Source organism: Haliotis rufescens, unplaced genomic scaffold, assembly GCF_023055435.1.
Source record: "Haliotis rufescens isolate VD_foot unplaced genomic scaffold, xgHalRufe1.0.p SCAF_18, whole genome shotgun sequence".
NCBI lineage: Eukaryota > Metazoa > Mollusca > Gastropoda > Lepetellida > Haliotidae > Haliotis > Haliotis rufescens.
Genome location: NW_025963868.1, coordinates 881,131 through 907,221, shown reverse-complemented (window position 1 = coordinate 907,221; position 26,091 = coordinate 881,131). Strand labels below are relative to the sequence as shown.

Here is a 26,091-nt window from a genome sequence, read left to right as displayed (position 1 = left end):
AGGTATGTTGTTCTACCTTGGATGGTGGTGAACACACTGACGAGGTATGTTACTCTAACTGGGGTTGTGGTGAACACACTGGCGAGGTATATTACTCTATCTTTGGTTGTGGTGAACACACATGCGAGGTATATTACTCTATCTAGGGTCGTGGTGAACACATTGGCAAGGTATGTTGTTCTACCTTGGGTTGTGATGAGCACACTGTTGAGGTATATTACTCTAACTGGGGTTGTGTTGAACACACTGGCGAGGTATATTGTTCTACCGTGGGTTGTGGTGAACACATTGGCAAGGTATGTTGTTTTACCATGGGTTGTGATGAACACACTGTCGAGGTATATTACTCTGTCTAGGGTTGTGGTCAAGACATTGGCAAGTTATATTGTTCTACCTGGGGTTGTGGTGAACACTCTGACGAGGTATATTACTCTACCTGGGAGTGTGGTTAACACTGACGAGATATAATACTTTACCTGGGAATGTGGTGAACACACACAGGCGAGGTATGTTAGTCTACCCCGGGTTGTGGTGAAGAAACTGGTGAGGTATGCCATTTAACCTGGGGTTGTGGTTAACACGCAGGCGAGGTTAGTCACTCTACCTGGGGTTTGGTGAACACACAGGCGAGGTATGTTTCTCTACCTGAGGTTGTGGTGAACACATTGGCAAGGCATGTTACTCTACCTGGGGTTGTGGTGAACACACTGGCGAGGTATGTTACTCTACCTTTTATGTTACTCTAACTGGGGTTTGGTGAACACACAAGCGAGGTATGTTACTCTACCTGGGGTTTGGTGAACACACTGGCGAGGTATGTTACTCTACCTTTTATGTTACTCTAACTGGGGTTTGGTGAACACACAAGCGAGGTATGTTACTCTACCTGGGGTTGTGGTAAACACACTGGCGAGGTATGTTACTCTATCTGTGGTTGTGGTGAACACACTGGCGAGGTATGTTACTCTTCCTCGGTTCGTGGTGGACACACTGGCGAGGTATGTTACTCTACCTGGGATTGTGGTGAACGTACTGGCAAGCTATGATGTTGTAACTGGGGTTGTGGTGGACACACTGGCGAGGTATGTTACTCTACCTGGGGTTGTGGTGAACGTACTGGCGAGGTAGGTTACTCTACCTGGGGTTGTGGTGAACACACAAGCGAGGTATGTTACTCTACATGGGGTTGTGGTGAACATACTGTCGAGGTATTTTACTCTACCTGGGGTTGTGGTGAACACACTAGCGAGGTATGTTACTCTACCTGGGGTTGAGGTGAACACACAGGCAATGTATGTTGCTCTACCCGTGGTTGTGGTGAACACACAGGGGAGGTATGTTACTCTACCTGGGGTTGTTGTGAACACACTGGCGAGGTATGTTACTCTACATGGGGTTGTAGTGAGCATTCGAGGTATGTTACTCTTCCTCGGTTTGTGGTGGACACACTGGCGAGGTATGTTACTCTACCTGGGGTTGTGGTGAAGACAAAGGCGAGGTATGTTACTCTACCTGGGGTTGTGGTGAACACACTGGCGAGGTAGGTTACTCTACCTGGGGTTGTTGTGAACACACAAGCGAGGTATGTTACTCTACATTGGGTTGTGGTGAACATACTGTCGAGGTATTTTACTCTACCTGGGGTTGTGGTGAACACACTGGCGAGGTAGGTTACTCTGCCTGGGGTTGTTGTGAACACACAAGCGAGGTATGTTACTCTACATTGGGTTGTGGTGAACATACTGTCGAGGTATTTTACTCTACCTGGGGTTGTGGTGAACACACTAGCAAGGTATGTTACTCTACCTGGGGTTGAGGTGAACACACAAGGGAGGTATGTTACTCTACCTGGGGTTGTTGTGAACACACTGGCGAGGTATGTTACTCTACATGGGGTTGTAGTGAGCATTCGAGGTATGTTACTCTTCCTCGGTTTGTGGTGGACACACTGGCGAGGTATGTTACTCTACCTGGGGTTGTGGTGAACACACTGGTGAGGTATTCTGCTTCTTGTTTTGATATGTTTAAGTGAATACACAGACGAGATATTTAATCACCGTTGCGTTGTCGGTGTCACCCTGGTGAAGTGAGTGATTGAGTTTAAAAATGTTACATCGCATCTGCAATACTGCAGCCATATCGCGTTAAGAACAAGTAAGTTATTATTATTAGACCCCTGTTGACGAAGGAAAGTAAAACAGTGAGGTTAATATCACAGTTTATATATAAATGAAACCTAAGCAATATTGAAACAAAGAATATTTCAGTAAATTAATTCATATATATTAAAACCAGGCTAAAGACCACTAGCAACCAAAGCTAGACCACCTAACTGGGAATCACAGGGACTTACAGTGCTTTTGTTTCCTGCATGATTCCCGGCAGGATTTATGCCATCACTTTTGTCACCAGTGGTTGTATGTTATGCTGTCCAATGTTAAAAAAAATAGTAGCACAATCAATACATTAAAATACTAGTTGACATTATACACTTAAATATAGATGGACTAATATGCCACTGTCAGGGGGACAATAATTTTACACTACTTTAACCCCCTTCAATAATCAATACCATCACACAAAATTTAAAACAATGCAAAATTAAAATTCATCAAATATTTCTATTTCTTTTTAAAAATTATCGAGAATTATACGAGTATTGACATTGGTAAAAAGTTCCTTTGAAGACTTAAATGATAATATGTATCCCTTGTGAGAGAAAAGTATACGGTCTGTAAATAATCGAGTCAGGACAAGAAAATCCAGTAAATGACATCATGAGCATCGACTTACGCAATTGGGATACAATGACCATGAAGTAATAATCATATGACGCTCTTTGCAGAAAGAGCATGCCCAGTTGTACCTAACACGTTGTAAAGTTTAGACACCAAAGGCTGGATCTGCTGTCATATTGCTTGACATAAAAGGAAGATTAATTGACAATTTGAAAATTGAGGTCACCACCATTACCTTGTGGAGAATAGTTTCTCAATCTGAATCTTCAGACTAAGATCTAAATATGAAACACATCAAGCGGTATGACTGGTCTGATATTTGTTATATATCATTTGAGTAATCAGGTGGGTATTCATTGGAAGGCAATTGGCTATTTGACCATTATTTAACTATATCAGATCATCGACATACCTGAGACTTTAAACTAGTTACATGTAGGTACAGGATGTCTGGTTTGAGTGAGACACATCTTGGGTGACGGAATGGGGGACTTGAATGGAAGATACCTGTGCCTAATGTTATATAGCAGTGCAATTTATTGTTACACATTTGCTGTATCCAAATTACATTGTTTCTGTTGCGATTCCTTAGGTCATTGCATTGTATTTGGACAATGACTAGTTGTATGGAATGTAGTACTATTTAATGTAAGCAGTGGTGAGGTAGTTATTATATTTATATGCTAATGTGAAGTGTAAACTTCCAGAACAGCTCGGGAAGATGTTGAGCGTAAGAGAATATTCTAGAAGGTGTTTGCGGTATTGAAGTGGAGCGGGCCGCGTCCCTGTCCCACCTCGCACATTTCATCACACATTTCATCTGACATCACTTCAAGACCAGCATTTGTGTGGAGATCACTTATCACCCTGGATTCTCAGGCTTGACCTGTCTCGGAATCTCGACAACTTGCACTGTTGGGTGAATATATCAATATCACTGATCTTTTACTGTCAACACTGTTTTTGTATTTGACACTGACCACTGCTGTCAACTTTATATAGTGGCATTAAATATTGTACTGTGTATTTCTATTTTGTACTACCAATTTAGTAATACAATTGTTCATTTTATACCATTTGTTGGTTGTTTGTTGGTTTCACACTAAATTCTTTTACCTACAGATTTCTGGGTTAACATGCTTATGTAACAAGGTCAACTTAATGTATTAATATCTAATGTTAGCAGTGTTTGTGGAAATTACTATTTTTAGATCATTTTTGAATCAAAAGTAATCTGGAATCTTACACTACATTACAACAGCTATATACTAATCTAGCATGGTATGAAACTTTCCAGAATGTTACTTGACTCAATACGTGGGTATCTCACATGACATCAAGACCAGTGGTTGTGTCAAGATCCTGTTTTCACCCTGGATATCCAGCCAAAGCCCATTTTTGGTAGCTTGACTATTGGTGCTAATCGGTGAATATCATTATTACTTTTACATTATTACTCCCCACCAAAAAGTGGAACGGGGGATATAGGAGCGGAGTTCGTAGGTTCTTCTGTCAGTCCCATTCTCAAAGGGGACAAATGTTCTCCAGAGCTGTTTAAGTCTGAGAAATGAATTGTTTTACACTCATGTAAATGGTGAGGATCTCAACTGAGTTCGAAACTTGGTGTCTTAAATTCATATTTGACAGAGATATGGCCCTTGTTCCGTGCTTTTCAACTTCGTGCATACTGCATAAAATGGGGACAAGTCTTTTTTAAACGACTGAAGGTGCATGAATGAAAGTTTGATCCATGTTATTTTACTCCGTTCAAAGTGTCTGCAATATGGATAAGTGTTCTAAGAAACTACTGAAGTTAGCTTATCTAAGAAAAGAGGTTATCAAGGTTAGTATTTCTACCAGAGTATGGGCCATTTGTGTGTTAATTTCACATTTGATCATTTTGTTTCTGAGGTCATAAAGCGGCCCAAGTGCCTATCTATTAATAAGTCTTTCTAGGACTCTTTTTGTATTGTTTATATTCACTTCGAAATGAAGAAACAAAATTCTAATGAGACCCCACGGCAAAGGAAAGTGATAACACTATTTTCTTGTTGCTATGACCATTGCCTTCTGCCATTGAAATCAAACTGCCACTGTATTTGTACTGCCACTCTTTTAAGTACTGTCAATGAAATTACTTTGTAATAATTTGTATTGTTTTGTAAACCTTTTAATTTTAAAATACACTTGTTCATTGTATACGTATCTTTGTTATTTGTTGTTTTCATATTGAATGTTTTGGCGCATACATGGCTTGATTTTCTTAATGTTTCAATTTGGAAGTCGGGAGGTAACACAATAATGGTCACCACATTCTGTACGTTACCTGATGATAATTTTTCTTGAATATCAAGGGAAAGATATATGTCATTCAGTAAATAATTATCAAAATTCTGTTAGTACTTATCATTTGACTGATTCATTGCTATTTACAAGACGAGAGATAAATAATTTAAAGGTTTAGTCTATATTGAATCATTATATGTCGTAAACAGTGTCGTCCTGCAGGACTTGAAACGTGATATAGACAACACGTGGGACGTCACATGGTGATATATTATATTGGCTATATTCATCGACAGATTGGTGGTACATGTATATGTCATAGGAAGCGTCTGGACATTTGTGTCCGGAGTGGTGCATCCTGTGCTTCTCTAAGATTTCTTAAGGATGAAGTGTCTCGGTGACAGTGGGGTCATGCTTCTGATATTAGCAGCTTATTCTGTTATTACATTGTCAACGTGCTTGAAGGTTCCATGCCGCTTTTTTGTAAGGGACACAACGATTCTAAATAACGTCACTATTGGGAACATTGGCTTTAAGTTGTGCCAAGTCAGATGTATTGAACAAGGTGGCTGTTTGAGTTTTGAATACGATTTGGAACTTTTATTACTCAGTTACTTATTGCCGATAAACAGAATATGCACACTTTCTGAAAGTACTGTGTGAAAAGTCACGCACCAAACCTATACTCTCGATATACTTGCTGCTCTTACTTAAAAAAGAATATTGGGTTAACGTATATACGTATAACGTATAAGATACGTATATTAAAGTACCATGCTTTCCTGATGTACTCTCATTCTAATTTGAAGTAATGGCTTAAATAGTTACCACTCATCTTTCAATATTTGTCAAGGTTGGTTTAATCACGAACATATTTGAATATGTTCAACATCTATACTTACTTATCTTTATACTTAAAGGCATCAGGTTTGTGTGTCATAAGACCCCGAAACAAATCTGTCAAACACATCCCAATATTTGGCTCTTGTCTCCTTGTTCTTATATTTTATAAGTATTGTTTAAACAACTGTTTTTTTCTGTAAAATATGTTCATTTCAGAAATTAGATGTTATTCTAGCATTAGGTCTGTGATACGTTTACTGCATCAGCATTACATTAAAACGATATTACATTATATAAATACATACAGAGGAAATGCTTAACATTTATCTTTTAAGGAAGAGTGCAGGACGACTTGCTTTATACATATAAATGTGGACATATATGTATGGACATTTGGATGATACAGATATATCCCTTAAAGATAGTGTTCGAAGATGACTGTAGAAAATGGAATAATTATGTGAGTAATCGGGTTAATACCACGTTCAGCAATATTTAGCCATATTGCGATATTGGTTTCCAACATACAAGACAGACCATGAAATTATGACTTGAATTTGGACCTGGCTTTCTGGTGTGATGTAACATCCAAGAATCTCCGGTAGAAAAAGGGCTCAAAGCACGAATTAAGATCACGAGATGATACTGATGTATGCATCTGGACATATATTTGCGTAGTATTACTACCTTAATTCATCAGTATATATTTATTTTGCATAAAAGGATATTATAGAATCGACGCTGACATGCGCATATAACCTATTCACCAGTGCTGTAATATTTCATTTCTTCTGACACATATCGACACGAGAAATTATATTTAAATTTAAAAGGAGCCCAAGTGGGATAGAAATTTGAGTCTGAACCTGTTGAACAAGGCTTGTTTCATTTTGGGCTATAGCATTGCCGCAAGGCCTGGGCGGAAGGGAACACCTGTTTGCACCCATCAGATACCAATCACAACTTCTCTCTCCAAACGAAAACAAAATACGAAAAATGTCGGAAGTGTATCCTTCTAATTTTCTATTTAGATACATGTTTTAACTTTAAAGTAATTATATGTATCTCATGTATTATTAGTATCTGTGATGCTGGTACCGTTTTGTTGCCATTGTGTAGCTTTTGTGGAGTTATTATGAATATCAAATACATGCCTTGAAATATGGACTTCATCATTGAATCATTTGCATTAAAATTAATGCATATACCATTTACTTGGCGTGTATGGACATATTATCCATCTACTTATACACACTTATTATGGACATATACAGAATTTCATTGTACCTTATTATTTAAAAAAATACCAGTGAAGATCCGGGTTAGAATAGTCATTCAACAACCCATGCTTGTACGAAGGCGACTTGGCTCGCTGACTTGGTTGATGCATGTCATCGTATCCCAAATGCGTAGATCGGAGCTCTTGATGATAATGACTAAATTGTTTGGTCCAGACTGGATTATTTACAAACCACCGTCATATAGCTGGTATATTGCTGAGTGCGGCGTTAAACAACAAACAATCAAACACAATCTATATAATTATTAAACACCTTCCAACAATGAGAAATTAAACTTATATTTTATAAATATTCTGTTATATTTATAACATAATTTGATTCATTATTTAATTATTGCGTTGCTTTCTTCCCTGTCTTTCAATGTGCATGTTCAAACCCCTAAACGTTTAATATTTCATTTTTCATAAATGGCTACGTTAGTGCGTTGCCTAGATCTCTCGTTACCTATTCACAAGAATAGATTAAAATAATTTGTTTTACTATCATATTTCTGTTTATCTAATTCATAATACGAAATTGATAATTCATTTATAATAGTATAGATCTCGTCGTGTATATCACTATCTGATGCTAAGGTTTTATTTCAGAAAATATAATTAATTCAAAATGTAGAAAGATACACAATTTGCCATTATTTGACTTTTAAACTGTACAAAGTATGATATAATGATCAGAATGCCTGTAACGGGTAGTATTTAAGAAAGAAATATTTGTCGAGAAGTCCCATTTTTCAGATATGCCCTTCAGTAGTATTATTGCATATCTCCAGAGAGAGGTTTACATTGTAGTTCTCATTATTTGTGGATAATTCAAAAAGCAACATAGAAAATATATATGCTACCATGACGAAAGAATACAGAGTATACATAACTCGCAATTCTATATATTCAGCAAACAGCCCAAAACCGAAACTCCACAACATATCCGATTACACTGATTAAGGCTGTCCCAGTTCTCAATGCGATACTGACGCCCGTTCGTCTCCCAGACCATACAGAATAAATTTAAAAGGAATCCAGCTCAAGTCTAGAACGATTTGGCAAGCCTAGATTGCCTTAATTCTATCCATGAAAGGAAGCATTAATAAAAAAATATTGTTCTTGTCTGCTTCAGATTATATTTTGTAGATACTTATTTTAACTAGGAAAATTGTACTGACACCGGCGCTGTCCCTATTGAAGCTATCCATAAGAATTTTGAATTGCCGTCCATTGTTCGATGTCAATACATCGATGACAAGTGAGGATATCATAAAGTAATCGTTGATGCCGCGCTACACTTTGATAAAAATTATAATCAAGTTGACTGGTGTGTACATTACTACAGTGAACATGTACATGATCATGCCCTAACAATCAAATGCTGTAATGTCAAATACTAATTCATTATTGTGTGATGAATTTAACTGGATTAGTGGTAACATGTGATATTAATATTCCATCAATTTCTTTCCTGGTTGGTCCATCCATGTCTACAAAATGAAAATAATACAATTAAAATGGAGCATAGAGCTGTGGAAATCTAGACTTTCCCAATCATTATAGACTTGAGTTGGTCTCATGTTTTACATTATTCTCTTGGGTCAACGTCACAGCTCATACCATACACTAACAAGACCAGCTTGCCCCCCGCCGGAGCTCCCGGATTTTGGTTATATCATCTAACATGGCCAACTCTGCTCTTAAGTAAACAAGAACCTAATCAGCGAGGGGTCCTTTATCATCCCTATGTGGCTGCTTATAAAAATCTGATATCTTTTCCCAAAGACCTGGTTAATAATATATTTTCTGCTGAATATTCGAAACAAATAGAGTGAGTTGGTACTACATGTACATATGTATACGGTTCTATTTTAAATGACTGCAGGGCTCCATTATGAAAACAATTTGTTTTAACGCCGCTCTCAGCAGTATTCCAGTGATATATGACGGCGGTCTGTTGTATATGAAATATATGCAAATTGAATCTTGAATCTTGAAAGTTGTAACTTTTTCGCAAATAAGTATCACATGCAGTATACAGTATATCAACTGCAATATACTGTATACATCAGTGTACAGTGTGTCGCGAGCTCTGCGCTGGGCTTGAGCACACATTTCCTACACCTCTCCCTTCGGCAAACACATCACGAGGGTTGCAACGAGGTCACAGGTCAGGCGTGCACTCGTCAGTTGTCTAATACGGTCAAGAGTAAGATCTTCCGGAAGACCACTGCACTGGAGGTATGTGGATTATTGAGGAGGTACTACGTGTTTGGAACTGGGAGTTGAACACTAAGCACTTTTAGAGAAGAGCTCACAATAAAACGTTATGGACTCGCGGACGGACTTGTGTTTTCATTTCAAGACGTACATTTATCAGGTTGAACTTCCTAACTGTAACAATAACTGAACTTTACGCCTTTTATACACATTTGTGATGGGGCGACAATGCGACAACGAGACACATTTTGACCTTGAAAATTTCGCGTTACGGCATCGTCGCCCTTTTGTAAAATAAAGAAAAGGATTATCAAAGAGCGACAATGCGAACACGCGACAATGCGACAAATGGCCAATTGTCGCGCTTTTGTTAATTTTGACACGTTTTGCTTGTTTTTGTAAAGGCGTCAATGCGACAATGCGACAACGAGACAATGTCCCTTCCATAGTAATCCGTGCAAATAAAACTGAGTAATGAAATAGAAGTCTAAAATGCCAGTTAAAAGATAGAGTGTTGCAGCTTCTGATTTTATAGATCTTCAAGAAGGGTTATCAATAATGGGATGGGTGATGATTTCAACTGCATACGCTGTGATTAACAATAATGCTCCGAGTCAATACATTTTGTCAAATGTATGACATGTATTACGTGAATAAACATATTGTTTATACTCGTCCATATTTTTGACGGACAAAATAATTTACATGCTCGGTAAAACTGAGAACGGGCATCATTGTGTGTTTCCGTGCTTTGTTCAGGTGAACAATTGACTTGTCCTTGCATGTGTTTGTGACGGGTGCCACTTATGTGGCAGGATACGCTCACCTTTTCCCGAACACCCTATGGATGACCTGAACCACTTCGGATTTTTATCCCACATCAGTCTGATACACCATGATATAACTGAAATACCGAAATACTGTACAGTTGAAAATTATGTTTAATGCGATTACCGTAGTGTGTTACTGCAACTGTTCATATTTTGTACAGTGATGTTATGTAATATGTAAAAGAAAGCATATTCAATTATCCAGTTGATTTGAATAGAATATACTTGCGTCAGTGTATTTTATTAACGCCCCAAATTGTAATTTAAACACTTAAAATAACAGATCACGCATGGTGCCTTGACTTACTACTAGATTTAATGGGCCACCCCGGAATAAAATAGTTCCCCCCAAAGCGAGGAACATATGTTTTAGTATGTTTACAAGAAATATATTCCAAACAATATCCTCATTAGATGAGAAGATCTTTTACAGAATTACCTCAGTAAGTCATTTACAATGACAGATGGTCGTAATACATTTACATCAAGTACAATACGTCAAAATGGCCGACACGATAAACGTGACGGGAGATATTTTCGAAGTTGTTAATTAACCTGTGGCTATTTCAAGCCTTTGGCATCACTGATCAATTGGCCGATCATTGAAAGGTGATTGTGAAGATGTGTCAAATAGATACTAAGGTAAATTCATAGATTTCTGTAAATTGTCACTGCGACAGTTTGGATTTTTTTTCGTGTTTTTTTCTCTCTGGGATGGGTTGTAGCGAGGGTATCCTTAAATGGGCTTGCAACCTCGCTTCTGTATGAATTCGTACCAGGGAATTCCAAGGGTTTTCCCCAGGAATGTGGAAGTAGTCAGTGTTTACGCCTTTTCAAGAATACAGTCACGTGAAGAACGTCATGTGACCGACCTCGCGTCCAAGTCGTAAATCTTGTAAACTTCACATTAAAAAATTAGCTATTGTTATAACAAAATGAAACACAACCCATTATCCGATAGGGGTAACTGTACATAGCCGTTACCACAATAAACTTAGTAACATGTTTGGTTTTACTTCTTGGCGTGTGTCTGTATTCCATTAACATGTAACATATCCTAAAACTAGCTTATCAGCAAATCTCGCTGCACTGCGCGCGACAGATACTAGAGCAAGGCATGCCAGAAATACGAAACCTAAAGCTTCCGAAAGGAAGCCTTGGACATCACGTGCGTCGGGGGACCAGCGCCATCTGATTGGCCGTTAACAGTTGTACAAGGCGGAGCAAAAAGCATCGTTTTTCCGTCCATTTTACGCTTGAAAAACTCGACCCTTTTCTGGACACTTTCTAGACGCTGACCAATTAATCAATTTTAATGAATTTTTAGTCGTTTTTCCGTCCAATGACCATATACGGAAAAAAACGACGTTTTCGTGTTTGCAGTGTTACAAAAAGCATGGGTTGCTGAAAGCCAATTCTTACCCGGAATCTTCACGGGGTAGCTAATAATGTTGTCAAGTTACAACGAAGATTAAATAAACTTCAAGACTATTCTATGATGTGAGGTGTGGATATCAATTTAGAGAAAGTAAAGTCGTCGTGTTTAGACAGGGCGGAACACTGTAAGAACTTCAAAGTAAACAGCCTCACCAGGTACTGGCTTCGTCTCTTGAGAATGTCACTTCAGAAGCACCCTCATCAATGCCAAAAATGTTAGAAAGTATAAATTGATGGAAAACACCAAAATCGGGCTACATGCGTGAGTAAGATACTATTCCCACATGGTTTTGGGTATGTATGGATTGCACAATGTTACGTGTCAATTCCCAAATTGAAACAATATGTTAATCCAGAAATATGTAAGTAAAAGAACCCAGTGTGAACAACCAGCAAGTGGTATACAATCAACAAGGGTATTACAAAAATTAACTAGGTACACATCAATACAAATTACTGCACAGCAATGACAGTGGCAGTACACAATATTGTAGGAGTACAATATATATTCAATGGCAATATAATATGATGGCAGTGGTCAGTATCAAATACAAAAATAAAGTGGTGATAGGATAAGTCAGTGACAAAAAGATATATTCACTCAGCGTCGACAACAGCCAAGCTTCCGGTAGGGGCTAGGCAGGGAATCAGGGATGATGACCGATGTTCTCGAGAAACCTGGTACCTAAGCAAAGAAAAACGTAAGACACGAAATGTGTGAGAGATACGTAAACACGTTCTTGTTCCACTATAAATATACAACCAAACCAGCCACTGGACAGTTCAAGACAGTACTAATTGTATACCTTTCCTTGATATGTGTTGTTTTCTTATTGAATGTTTTGGCGCATACATTTCTAGATTTTCTTATTGTTTCAATTTGGAAGTCGAGAGGTAACACAATTATGGTCACCACATTCTTCACGTTACCTGATGATAATCATTCTCGAATATCATGGGAAAGATATATGTCATTCAGTAAATAATCATTATAAATCTGTTGAATACTTATTTGTTCTTATCATTTGATTGATGTTTTATTGACATTTCATTGCTATTTTCAAGACGAGAGATAAATATTTTATAGGTTTAGTCTATACTGAATCATTATATGTCGTATACAGTGTCGTTCTGCACGACTTGAAACGTGATATAGACAACAAGAGGGACGTCACATGGTGATATATTATATTGGCTATATCCATCGTCAGGTTGGTGGTACATGTCAGAGGAAGCGACTGGACATTTGCGTCCGGAGTGGTGCATCCTGTGCTTCTCTAAGATTTCTTAAGGATGAAGTGTCTCGGTGACAGTGGGAACATGCTTCTGATAGTAGCAGCTTATTCTGTTATTACATTGTCAACGTGCTTGAAGGTTCCATGCCGCTTTTTTGTAAGGGACACAACGATTCTAAATTATGTCACTATTGGGAACATTGGCTTTAAGTTGTGCCAAGTCAAATGTCTCGAACAAGGTGGCTGTTTGAGTTTTGAATACGATTTGGAACTTTTAACCTGCCACCTACTGAGTGCTGAATCAAAGAATGTTGAGAAGAATGCAGGACGCATATTTCATCTTAGGAATCAAACCGACGTAAGTTTATCACTTGGTGTGTTAATTTACCAAGAAACCCATAATAATATGCATCATACAACAGTATGATAAAATCAATTACATGAATGCTTATTACCACAGAATATCATTTTCTTTTCAGAAACAGAATTTAGCTGAAAGCTACGTTTTTGCCATTTGGTCTAACTAACACAGCATTGTCATGAATTTGTACATTCTGCCATATTTAATTTTTTATATTTCTATTTTGATACTTAACTACCATAAAATGTTTATAAACAATTCACAAGACACATAGAATGACACATGTATGAACGAAACTCACAGTTTATAAATCCACATATGAAGCTATGAACAATAAGCAATGGTTATATAGATAGGTATGTCTTTGTGAACAGAACTTGCATGTTATATACACAGTTTTATGCATATATGAACAGTACCCTCAGTTATTATATCCCTAAATGAACAAAACGTTATCCCTCTTTAATGCTTAATGTTTGCGCCAACCTAACATTAACTTACTTTAGCTTTTGTTTGTATGTTGTTTAACGCCGCACTTAGCAATATTCCAGCTATATGACGACGATCTATAATAATCGAGTCTGGAACAGATAATCAAGTGATTGACATCATGAGCATCGATCTACGCATTTTGGATATGGTGACATCAACTAAATCAGTTAGCCTGGTCACCCGATCCCGTTAGTCGCCTCTCACGACATGCAAAGTCGGCTTTTATGGCAAGTATGGGTTGCTGAAGACCTATTCTCTACCCAGAAATTCACGGGTCTAACAATAAATGTGTTATTGTTTGTGTGCAATATGTACACAAACAGTTATGTTTGTAAACGTATACACACAAACAAACATATGAGCATCATCCACATTATGTATGCAGACATGTAAGAACAAAACTAGCAATATATACACAGACGCACAAACAAGAACAATAACCACAACAAATATACAGATGTTTCCATATTGCAAACATGTCCATACTATCTATTTACAGACATCACACATAAAAGCCATACCAAAAGTAACTATACACACTCTTGTGCCAGCAACCCATCATTGCTGTAAAAGGTGACTATGCTTGTCGCAAGAGGCGACTAACGGGATCGGGTCGTCCGGCTCGCTGATTTTGTTTTATGCATGTCACCATATCCAAAATGCGTAGATCGATGCTCATGATGTCCATCACTGGATTGTCTGGTCCAGACTCCATTATTTATAGACCGCCGTCATATAGCTGGAATATTGCTGAGTGCGGCGTTAAACAACAAACAAAACAAACAAACAAAACCTGTTGCATATAGAACACACATACATTATAATCATATACTTTTCTTACTTCTGACTAAAGGTTCCAACTGGCTCTTGTGTAGCCAAGTCTTGCAGTGTCACGTCTCGATGTTTGAAGGCTCGATCTGGACGAACGGTTTGTGTTACAGGTAATTGCATCATTTTGATGATAATGATTGAGACAGATGTTCCTCAAAATAAAGAATGCATCAAATAAGAAATCACTTGTACATGCCAAAACAATTTCTAAATTTCAATGAAAAGTTTCCCGAAAGAAAACTAATGTCCACAGAAACTGTTTTAGTACACTCGTCTCTTTTATGTCAAAACAGATTCCATGGGTCGTAAAAAGCAAATATCAATAAATTGAAATGATGGATAACTGAAAAATTGTGATGACACCCGGTGTTTGTCAAAAGGAAAAAGCTCTACTGGTAGCAACCGTCACTCACACAATTTTTCAGAAAAAAGTAAGTGTTTGTTTCTTGAACTCCGCATCAAGGAGTTTCCTGCCACACAAAGGCGGCCTGTAACACATCGGTTCTGGACCTGACAATCATGTGATCAGTATCATGAGAAATTATTCATGTCGTCGGGGGTCGATTCCACGCTGTCAACCAAGTCATCTAATCACCAACCACACAGACAAATTGTGATATAAACTACAATCAAACGCTGGCTATTTATTTCAGTGATTGTATCAACTTTCCAATATATACAGGTGGGAAGCAGTTTTCTCCTGAAAGATACATACAAGATAAACCATGTGACCAGGAGGGCAGGTCAATGGACAACCAACTTCACGATGCATGCTGGGAGGGGGACCTGAACATGGTGAGACGTATCTTGTCTGAGGGGCAGCTGGATGTCAACAGCAGGGACAGGCGGGAAAGGACACCGGTGATGGCGGCAGCTTGCGCAGGACATAAGGACGTCGTAAAACTTCTCATAAATGCAGGAAGTAATGTGTCACTTGTTGAAGATCATGGTTACAACATTTTTCACATAGCCACTTGTATAGGACACTTGGGGATGGTAAAGTATATCTTATCACAGAATATCCTTGACATCAACAGTAGGACGAAGTGCAACAGGACACCTGTGATGATGGCAGCAAACAGGGGTTATAGAGATGTGTTTGCCGTTCTTGTAAGTAAAGGAGCTGATGTGTCATTGAGAGATCAACGTGGTAACAACATCCTACTTTATACCTGTGCTGGGGGACAGGTGGAGATGGTGAAATATGTCCTCTCAATGAACAAGGTAGACATCAACAGAAGAGGACAACACGGATGGACATCAGTGATGGTGGCAGCAAGACTGGGAAACAGAGAAATGTTGGACTTTCTTATAAGTAAAGGTAGTAATGTGTCACTGACGGCAAATGAAGATACCAACATCCTTCATGCAGCTTGCATGGGGGGGACATTTGGAGATGGTTGAATACGTTGTCTCTCAGGATGTTGTAGACATCAATAGCAGACGTTGGAATGGGAAGACACCACTGATGTTGTCAGCAATGATGGGACACAGAGATGTGTTTGATTTCGTTCTGAGCAGAGGGGGTAATATGTCAATGGTGACAAAAGAAGGCAAGAACATCCTTCACTTGGTCTGTCAGAAGGGAAATCTAGACATGGTGAAGTTTATTCTTTCAAAGAACCTTCTGGACATTAACGCCAGGACTAACAAAGGTGATACAGCAACGTTGATAGCAAGACAAAAAAAGAGCATTGAACTCTATGACTTTCTCGCATCGCATGGAGGCAAATAGGTTACTTTTCTACGACATCTACGTTTAGTATGACGTCAGGATATGTGTTTGAAATGTGTTCTTGTTTTGGCTGAAAATATGTGCCGGTTAAAACTTTTCTGTGCGTCTACATTGCCGAATTGTAAACATTTCAATCGTCTTGATGTGTAATAGTACCTGGTAGAAACACGTTTCTTTTAACTGCATTTCGTACATCGATAACAACAACCGCAAACTAGTCAAGTCAAAGAGATACAATGAATTCACCTGTCCACATATTTCAAATTCAGTTTAAGTATATCATTACAATCAGATAGATACTAAGTCTTATTTTCAGCTGATGTTGGATCGGTTTTCCATATCTTACCAAGAGATAAATGTTTTATGTGTGTTGTCAATGACGAACCAGTCCCTGTTATATATAGCCACATTCTTCATCATTCACCGATTTGACACAAGTCATATATTCGTCATTACCTGTTTCATGCCAAGTTCCACATAAACCATAAAATTGGGTGTTGATTTCCTCAGACCAGTTACTCTTCTTTTAATTTCAGGTACATTTTCTCTATTATTTCTAAATTTTCAAAACCCCATATTTCGGAATAGTAGAGAAGTAGTGGTACTACCGTAACATCAAAAGCCTTCAATAGAGAATCTTATGGTCGGTAAACGTTTCGTGCACTAGGCAGTACGTTGATTCTGGTGCGTCTGCTGTTGGTGATTTATGTGAAGATTTATACCAAAGTCTACTACTCAGATCATCAGATGATTGGTGCTGTACTTCTCAGTACACCTTATGGTGACCCCTGCTCTCATTGATCTCTAAGTAAAGTAAGAACTTCCTTACTTCTCTGATTATTGTTTAATATATAACACAACCCATTACAAATACAACAGTGTAACTGATCTTTAACCAACTTAACTGTATAAACACTGTCTCCTGTCCTGTATATATTCTTGTCAACCATACTATGTACTTTACTTGCTTGATAACGGTGTTAGAACCTACACCAAAACGTCGCTCCTAATTGTAATAAAGAAGTTGTTTGTCCATATGTCTCATCTTTACTCATTACAAATACAGTAACGTATTCTATCATAAACTCCAGATGGCAAAACATTACCAGTAATAACGTTTTTTAGTGCTGCGATTAGGCCATTTACAAAACGGTCCGGTGAACATAGTTCGCAGGAGCTAATGCATTGCACACAACCGGACATGTCATATTTGCGGGGGATATGAGTATTTCATGCTTGTTTAAATTGTCTTTATATTCACGTATATTCTCATCCATACATTCTTGGTTCTCTGGTTTTGTTTTGTTTTTAATTTTTAAGACACATTTTTGCTCTATTATATTGCTTTCGAAATCGTCTGCATTCTATTCCGAACAAAGGTTTATCTTTTTTGCCTGTTTTTAACACTGGTGTCTCGGTAGTTTTGGGGTCGGTCCAGTTTCTCTTTTTTTATGTCCAGGTATGAGTATTCGAGTTGACCAGGCTTTGGGAAAATGTCCACCTTTCTTCTGAAAGAGAGGACCTGTGTAGATCTGGGGTACAAATAGGTCTTTAGCAACCAAAGTTTGCCGTACAAGGCGACTATGCTTGTCGTAAGAGGTGACTGACGTGATCGGATTGTCAGGTTCGCTGACTTAGTTGATGCATGTCATCGTATCCGAATTAGGTGAATCAATGATTATGATGTCAATCACTGGATTGGCTAGTCGATACTTGATTATTTACAAAACGCCTTTATATAGCAGTAACATTGCAACAAACAAACACATCTTAATAAGAGACTATATAGAATCGTATCTGCAAATGGATGCGTTAATTGAAGAATATTCCGCCAGCTTTAGAAAGGGTCTTCCAGAAATTCTTCAGCATGCAGTTCATTTATATATCTAATATTTGACTTCATTGTTCATTATTGAACTCGCTACTTATTTTAACAGTTCATTTCAAGACGGAGTATTTATATGGGAGGAAATGCTTAACATGACTAGCTGCTTTTAGCGAAAGATCTGGTTTTGGTGGCTGATAATGTTGTCTGTTTATTTGTTGTTTAACGTCGCACTCAGCAATTTTCTGGAAAAGAAATTGTGTGGATCGATGTTTGTGATGTGCGACGTTAAACAACAAACAAACAAACAGTGATTGAGATCATGATCATCGATCCTCAAAATTGGGATACGGAAATTGTATGAACCAAGTCAGCGGGCATGACCACCCGATCCCGTTAGTCGCCTCTTACAAAAACCATGGGCTGCTGAAGGCCAATTCTTACCCGGAATCTTCACGGGGTAGCTGATAATGTTGTCAAGTTACAACGAAGATTAAATAAACTTCATGACTATTCTATGATGTGAGGTCTGGATATCAATTTAGAACAAAGTAAAGTCGCCGTGTTTAGAAAGGGCGGAACACTGTTAGCACTTCAAAGTAAACAGCCTCACCAGGTACTGGCTTCGTCTCTTGAGAATGTCACTTCAGAAGCACCCTCATCGATGCCAAAAATGTTAGAAAGTATAAATTGATGGAAAACACCGAAATCACCGAAAAATGAGTAAGATACTATTCCGACATGGTTTTGGGTATGTATGGATTGCACAATGTTACGTGTCAATTCCCAAATTGAAACAATATGTTAATCCAGAAATATGTAAGTAAAAGAACCCAGTGTGAGCAACCAGCAAGCAATATAAAATCAACAAGGGTATTACAAAAATTAACTAGGTACACATCAATACAAATTACTGCACAGCAATGACAGTGGCAGTACACAATATTGTAGGAGTACAATATATATTCAATGGCAATATAATATGATGGCAGTGGTCAGTATCAAATACAAAAATAAATTGGTGATAGGATAAGTCAGTGACAAAAAGATATATTCACTCAGCGTCGACAACAGCCAAGCTTCCGGTAGGGGCTAGGCAGTGAATCAGGGATGATGACCGATGTTCTCGAGAAACCTGGTACCTAAGCAAAGAAAAACGTAAGACACGAAATGTGTGAGAGATACGTAAACACGTTCTTGTTCCACTAGAAATATACAACCAAACCAACCACTGGACAGTTCAAGTCAGTACTAATTGTATACGTTTCCTTGATATGTGTTGTTTTCTTATTGAATGTTTTGGCGCATACATTTCTAGATTTTCTTATTGTTTCAATTTGGAAGTCGAGAGGTAACACAATTATGGTCACCAAATTCTTCACGTTACCTGATGATAATCATTCTCGAATATCAAGCTAAAGATATATGTCAGTCAGTAAATAATTATTATAACTCTGTTCAATAGTTAATTGTTCTTATCATTCGATTGATGTTTTATGTGACATTTCTTTGCTATTTTCAAGACGAGAGATAAATATTTTATAGGTTTAGTCTATACTAAATCAATACGTGTCGTAAACAGTGTCGTCCTGCATGACTTGAAACGTGATATAGACAACACGTAGGACGTCACATGGTGATATATTATATTGGCTATCTCCATCGTCAGGTTGGTGGCATATGTCAGAGGAAGCGTCTGGACATTTGTGTCCCGAGTGGTGCATCCTGTGCTTCTCTAAGATTTCTTCAGGATTTAAGCTTAATGTTTGTGCCAACCTTAAAATAAACCAGCTTAGTCCTCCTTATCCTCTATTCCGTCAGAATTTATAAATGTATGTATGTATGTATGTATGTATGTATGTATGTATGTATGTATGTATGTATGTATATACTGAACAACAAAAGTTCCTTTGACATTCAATAAGATTTAATGCAAAGTTAAGTTTTTTACCAAATCTGAAACAATTTCGGTTTGCAACAGATAAAAGACTCCTCTAAGTGTTCAAATGGTTTAATTTGCCATACTCACTTCAGAAAATGCGTGATTTCATAAAAAAACATGAACATGCCAAAATGTCAATTTACAAATCAATAGCATGTGTGTACACAATCTGGTTGCGATGCAAGCAGCACATCTTCGTCTCGGGGAATGGACCAGGCGTCGCACAAAGTCCTGTGGGATACGTGTCCATATCTGCTGGATCAGGGGCGCGAGCCGGCCAGGGAATGACAGTTACGTTGTTTTGTTGAAGAGAATCCTAAACAAGCCAGGGATGCTTGTTGCAGTCACCTGTTGCTGGCTGGAATCGATTTCATGGGTTTGTTGTTCGAATCCAGATGTCATGTCGATTATTTTGGTTACGCATGGCCTTCCACTCCGAGGATGGTCTCTGACTGCATTGGACTGTATTGAAAACCAAAATACACAAAATATTGGTGTCTCAGGAACTTTTATTGTTGAGTTTATATTGTATATTTTGTATAATTCCCTGATTATTAATATATACTTTTGTAGAATGATACCCACTGTCTGTTTACGCTGGTGTACCAAATATTAACGATAAAAGTTTTCTGTTTTTGTTTGTTTGTTGTTTAACGCCACACAGCAATATTTCAGCGATATTGCAACGGTCTGTAAATAAACCACTGGATGTTCTGGTCCAGACTCGATTATTTACAGACTGTCGTCATATAACTGAAATATGTCTGAGTGCGGCGTTAAACAACAAACAAACAAATAAACAGTGATTGAGATCATGAGCATCGATCTACTCAATTGGGATACGATGACATGTATGAACCAAGTCAGCAAGTTTGACCACCTGATCTCGTTAGCCGCCTCTTACGACAAGCATAGTCGCCTGTTACGGCAATCATGGGTTGCTGAAGACCTATTCTCTACCTGGGTCTAACGATAAATGTGTATGTACACAAACATAGATGCATATAAAGGTATACATCCAAACATACACATGAGCATCATCCGCATTATGTATGCAGACATGTAAGAACTAACACAACAATATATAGACTGAAACTCAAAAAGGAACTGTAACCACAATAAATATACAGATGTTTGTTTGGGGCAACTATTTCCATACTATCCATTAACAGTCATGAATGCCATGCCCACGGTAACTATACAGACATGTTTGTATATCAACAAAACCCGTAGCATATAGAACACACACATCATGATCATATAGTTTTTCTTTCTTCTGACCAAAGGTTCCGACAAGCCCTTGTGTAGCCAAGTCTTGCAGTGTCACGACCCGATGTTTGAAGGCTCGATCTGAAAAATCGGTTTGTGTTACAGGTAACTGCATCATTATGTTTGAGACAAATGTTCCTCAAAATTAAGAATGCATCAAACATGAAATCTCTTATACATGCCACAACAATTTCTACATTTAATGTTAAATTTCCAGAAAGAAAACTATCATTCACAGAAACAGTACTCTCGTCGCTATTATTCGCTCAAACAGATAAAAAGCAAATAGTGATAAAATTTATATGAATGGATCACTGAAAATCAGTGATGACGCCTGGTGTTTGCCAAAAGGGAAATGCTCTACCAACCGCCACTAACAATTTTCAGATAAAAGTTAGTGTTTGTTGGTTGCCTTTACTCCGCATCCATCAATACTGCTGTCATAAAAAGGCGGCCTGTAAACAATCGGTTCTGGACCTGACAATCATGTGATCAGTATCATGAGGATTTATTCATGTCGTTGGGGGTTGATTCCACGCTGTCAACCAAGTCACCTAATCACCAACCACACAGACAAAGTGTGATATAAACTACAATCAAACGCTGACTATTTATTTCAGATATTTATATCAACTTTCCAATATATACAGGTGTAAAGCAGTTCTCTCCTGAAAGATACATACCAGATAAACCATGTGACCAGGAGGGTAGGTCAATGGACAACCAACTTCACGATGAATGATGGGAGGGGAACCTGAACATGGTGAGACGTATCTTGTCTGAGGGACAACTGGATGTCAACAGCAGGGACAGGCGGGAAAGGACACCGGTGATGGCGGCAGCATGCGCAGGACATAAGGACGTCGTAAAACTTCTCATAAATGCAGGAAGTAATGTGTCACTTGTTGAAGATCATGGTTACAACATTCTTCACATAGCCACTTGTATAGGACATGTGGCGATGGTAAAGTATATCTTATCACAGAATATCCTTGACATCAACAGTAGAACGAAGTGCAACAGGACACCTGTGATGATGGCAGCAAACAGGAGTTATAGAAATGTGCTTGCCGTTCTTGTAAGTGAAGGAGCTGATGTGTCATTGAGAGATCGACGTGGTAACAACATCCTACATTATACCTGTGCTGGGGGACAGATGGAGATGGTGAAATATGTCCTCTCACTGAACAAGGTAGACATCAACAGAAGAGGACAACACGGATGGACATCAGTGATGGTGGCAGCAAGACTGGGAAACAGAGAAATGTTGGATTTGCTTATGAGTAAAGGGAGTAATGTGTCACTGACGGCAAAGGAAGAAACCAACATCCTTCATGCGGCTTGCATTGGGGGACATTTGGAGATGGTTAAATACGTTGTCTCTCAATATTTTGTAGACATCAATAGCAGACGTTGGAATGGGAAGACAGCATTGATGATCTCAGCACAGTGGGCACATAGAGAAGTGTTTGACTTCATATTGAGAAGAGGAGGTAATATGTCAATGGTGACTTATAATGGCGAGAACATCCTTCACTTGGTCTGTACTAAGGGAACTCTAGACATGGTTAAGTATATCTTTTCAAAGAACCTTCTGAACATTAACGCCAGGACGAAACAAGGAGACACAGCAGCGTTGATTGCGAAACGAAGAAAGAACAGTTAAGTGCATAACTTTCTCGTGTCGCATGGTGGTCTATAGGTGCCTTCATTTGTACCATTATCCATGTTTAGTATGATGTAAGGAAATAGTGTGTTTGAATAGTTTAAAATGTGGATCCAATTACTTTTTGGAAAGAACATATGTACCAGATTAAACTGTTCTGTGAGTCTCATATTCATCGTCAACTTGCTGTTATATATATATTTTAGAAACATACCATGTGAAGCATCATGTTATTATAATAATGAAAATAAATACTCACTTAACTTCAAATGTCCATCTACTTTTCTCAGTCAGAACTGCTTGACATAGATATGAAGGAACATATAAGGGCATCTGTGACATTGATCCAGTCTATGGAAAGAGAAGGGCATCTGTACATTCTTCAATTGTCTTTAACTCAGGAAGATGGTGCCCAATTATTAGGCCAAATGGCTAGTGACCTTTAAATGATGTCTAATTAGGAGATCAACCTACTGTGCTTTTAAATTTGATGTAGTCCCACTGTAGAATAGATATCTCATATTTTAATTTGGAGTCGAGCGCTTTAGCACAAGGTTTCAAATATATAAATAAGAGGTATCTACTTTACAGTTGGATATATCAAATTTCAAAACACAGTAGCTTTATCTCCATTCTACCATGAGGTCAACAACGGTTTGAAAACGGTGCTCTCTTGCAAGGCGTAACAACACAGGGTGCACTGGTCTGCAATCTAATAACATTCCGAAAATGGTCACAGGTAGTTATATATGTAACGCTTATTGCTTAAGTTGAAGATTAAAAAGAACATAGTCGTGAGTAGTTCAAAATAAGTGTTCAAAACACTTAGTTTTCTCAAAATGAAGTTGACAAATAGCACTCCAAACTTAGTCCAAGGACAGATGTTTTAATTTCTACCAAACCGCTCTGCACTGTTTGAAATGACCATGACCGTTATTAGTTAAAAGAAGCAAGATGACAACCCAGATCTATAATGTGATTCGACATTAACCTGTAGATTTACTGGGAATGGTCGAGTCTGCTGGTGCAATATGATTACCACTGGAACTGAGTATGACTGAACAGCCGCTGTTTAGGCTGCAGACGAGCTGGATATTTTGACACGAGGTATCTGCAGTTTGATTGTCGTCTATATCACAATCTGTATATGTGTGGTTGGTCATCAGGTGGTCATACCCCGACGACGTGGATCATTTCCTATAATTCAAATCACTGGATTGTCTGGTCCAGACCAGATTGTTTACAGGCCGCCGTCGTATGATAGGAGCGACGTGAGGCAACAAACACACACTTTCTTATTTCTGATCAATTTCTGTGAGTGGCGGATGCTTTCGGCAGAGCAGGACCTACTTACCCTTTTGGCCAACACTTCCGATGAAAAACTTAAAAATGTATTCAACATTTTCATCACAACTTGGTACATGTATTAATCAGGGGCTGAAGTGGTGCCTGTTGCTATTTAGGAATATTTTAAAAATAATTCTGTTTCCATTTCAACAAGTTTGACTTTGACTCTGTTCACATTGGTGTGTTTGCCCGAATCATATCTCAAAAATGATTAGGTATTATTTCATGAGACTTTGCACACATAAAGACAAGGTTGTCGACTGGTGCCTGTTGCTATTTATGGATTTTTAGAATTTTTATATTTTCCCCTTTATTTGGCAACATGGTTTAACTTGCACACTGTTCATATGTGTGTGTTTGTCCAGACCATATATCTGAAACTAAAAGGTATTCTTTCATGACAACTTGACCACACAAAAACAAGGTTGTAGAATGGTGCCTTTTCCTATTTTGGGACTATTTGAATTTAAATTTTTTGATAACTCAATAACCACTAATGTATACGGACAAAAAGATTAAATATAATTCTCTCATCAAGTTTGACTTAAAGTAACACTCTTTTTTGTTCGTTCAGATTTGTGGGGGCCAGCAGGATTAGTCATCTGCTTCAGTGATGTAGTTTAGCTAAAAGAGGGTGTTGTTGGTTCGATCCTCGTTCGCGTCCTAGCAAAAGATATACAAAGAAAGATAATAAACCCGAAAACTTACAGCCAACAGATTGGCCATTTGTTGTTTCGTTTACCGCTTTCCGGTATACTCCTTGTAACAATATCTGGGACTGCTGGTAGAAATCTGCGCAAGAAGTGCTTCAATTCCATATATATTCATATACCTTTTCCCTATCTGCCCACAGCCATGTAAAAGTTAAGGTGTAAAAATAGGACTTGTATAACTTAAAAATAGCTGTATTATACAGCAGCGTAATTCTGTATGTGTCTTTGTGTACACAATGTGCATTTCTATGACCAGGGTTTATTGTAATAAACTAAATTTAGTTTTGCAAACATTGAACATTGTTATATTGAAAATTGTGATCCCTGTCGATACAGCATCCGGAAATATTGTCCCCTCACACGAAGGCCCGTTGTGTGCTTTTATTTGTTTGTTGTTTAACGTCGCAGTCAGCAACATTTCAGATATATGACAACGTCCAGTAAATTATCGAGTCTATTTTGTGCAACGCCCCAATCCGTCCAGGTATGTATCAAGCCATCGACCAACCGATCCATTCAGTTGCACGGTACGGCAATTTTGTTCTGTTTCCTCCACAGCTATTTACTAAACAGCATACATAGTACACAAAAAAGGACTGCTGGAAAAACATGCCCATAAGCGTTTCACAATTTTACAGCTCCTCCCCATTTCATATCAAGCCAAATTGACGGTAAGGGGTACAAAATGGACATGCACAATCTAAAAATATATTTGAACATCAACATTAGAGGCCATGTGAAATACTGTTTAAATCCTTTTGATAATTAGGATATAAACCTTCTGTGTTTTGAAATTTGATATTGTCCCAATGTAGTGTAGATACCTCTTATTATAATTTGGAACCGAGCGCTTAATATATGTGAAAGTGGTTTCCATAGCCAAAAGGAAACCACTTTTTATCCAATCAGAATCAAGTATTTAGCAATGTCATGGTAAAATTTCAAATAATCACTGTTCATTATTGTGGTCTGTGTATACATGTGATAGTGTTGGTCGCGGAGAGAAGGTTGATGGTGACCAGCCGATCACACAATCACA

The 26,091-nt window shown here is 38.1% G+C and overlaps 1 protein-coding gene across 1 annotated transcript in view; it reads left to right on the top strand.

Annotated features, from left to right (window-relative positions):
* Positions 1-22,992, top strand: part of LOC125381570 (putative ankyrin repeat protein RF_0381) — a 28,338-nt gene extending 5,346 nt beyond the window's left edge. The window contains exons 2-3 of the mRNA XM_048398623.1: positions 15,238-15,853; positions 22,131-22,992. Coding sequence (XP_048254580.1) covers positions 15,238-15,853; positions 22,131-22,992 — 1,478 coding nt within the window. The remainder of the gene's footprint in view (positions 1-15,237; positions 15,854-22,130) is intronic.
* Positions 22,993-26,091: the final 3,099 nt, after the last annotated feature.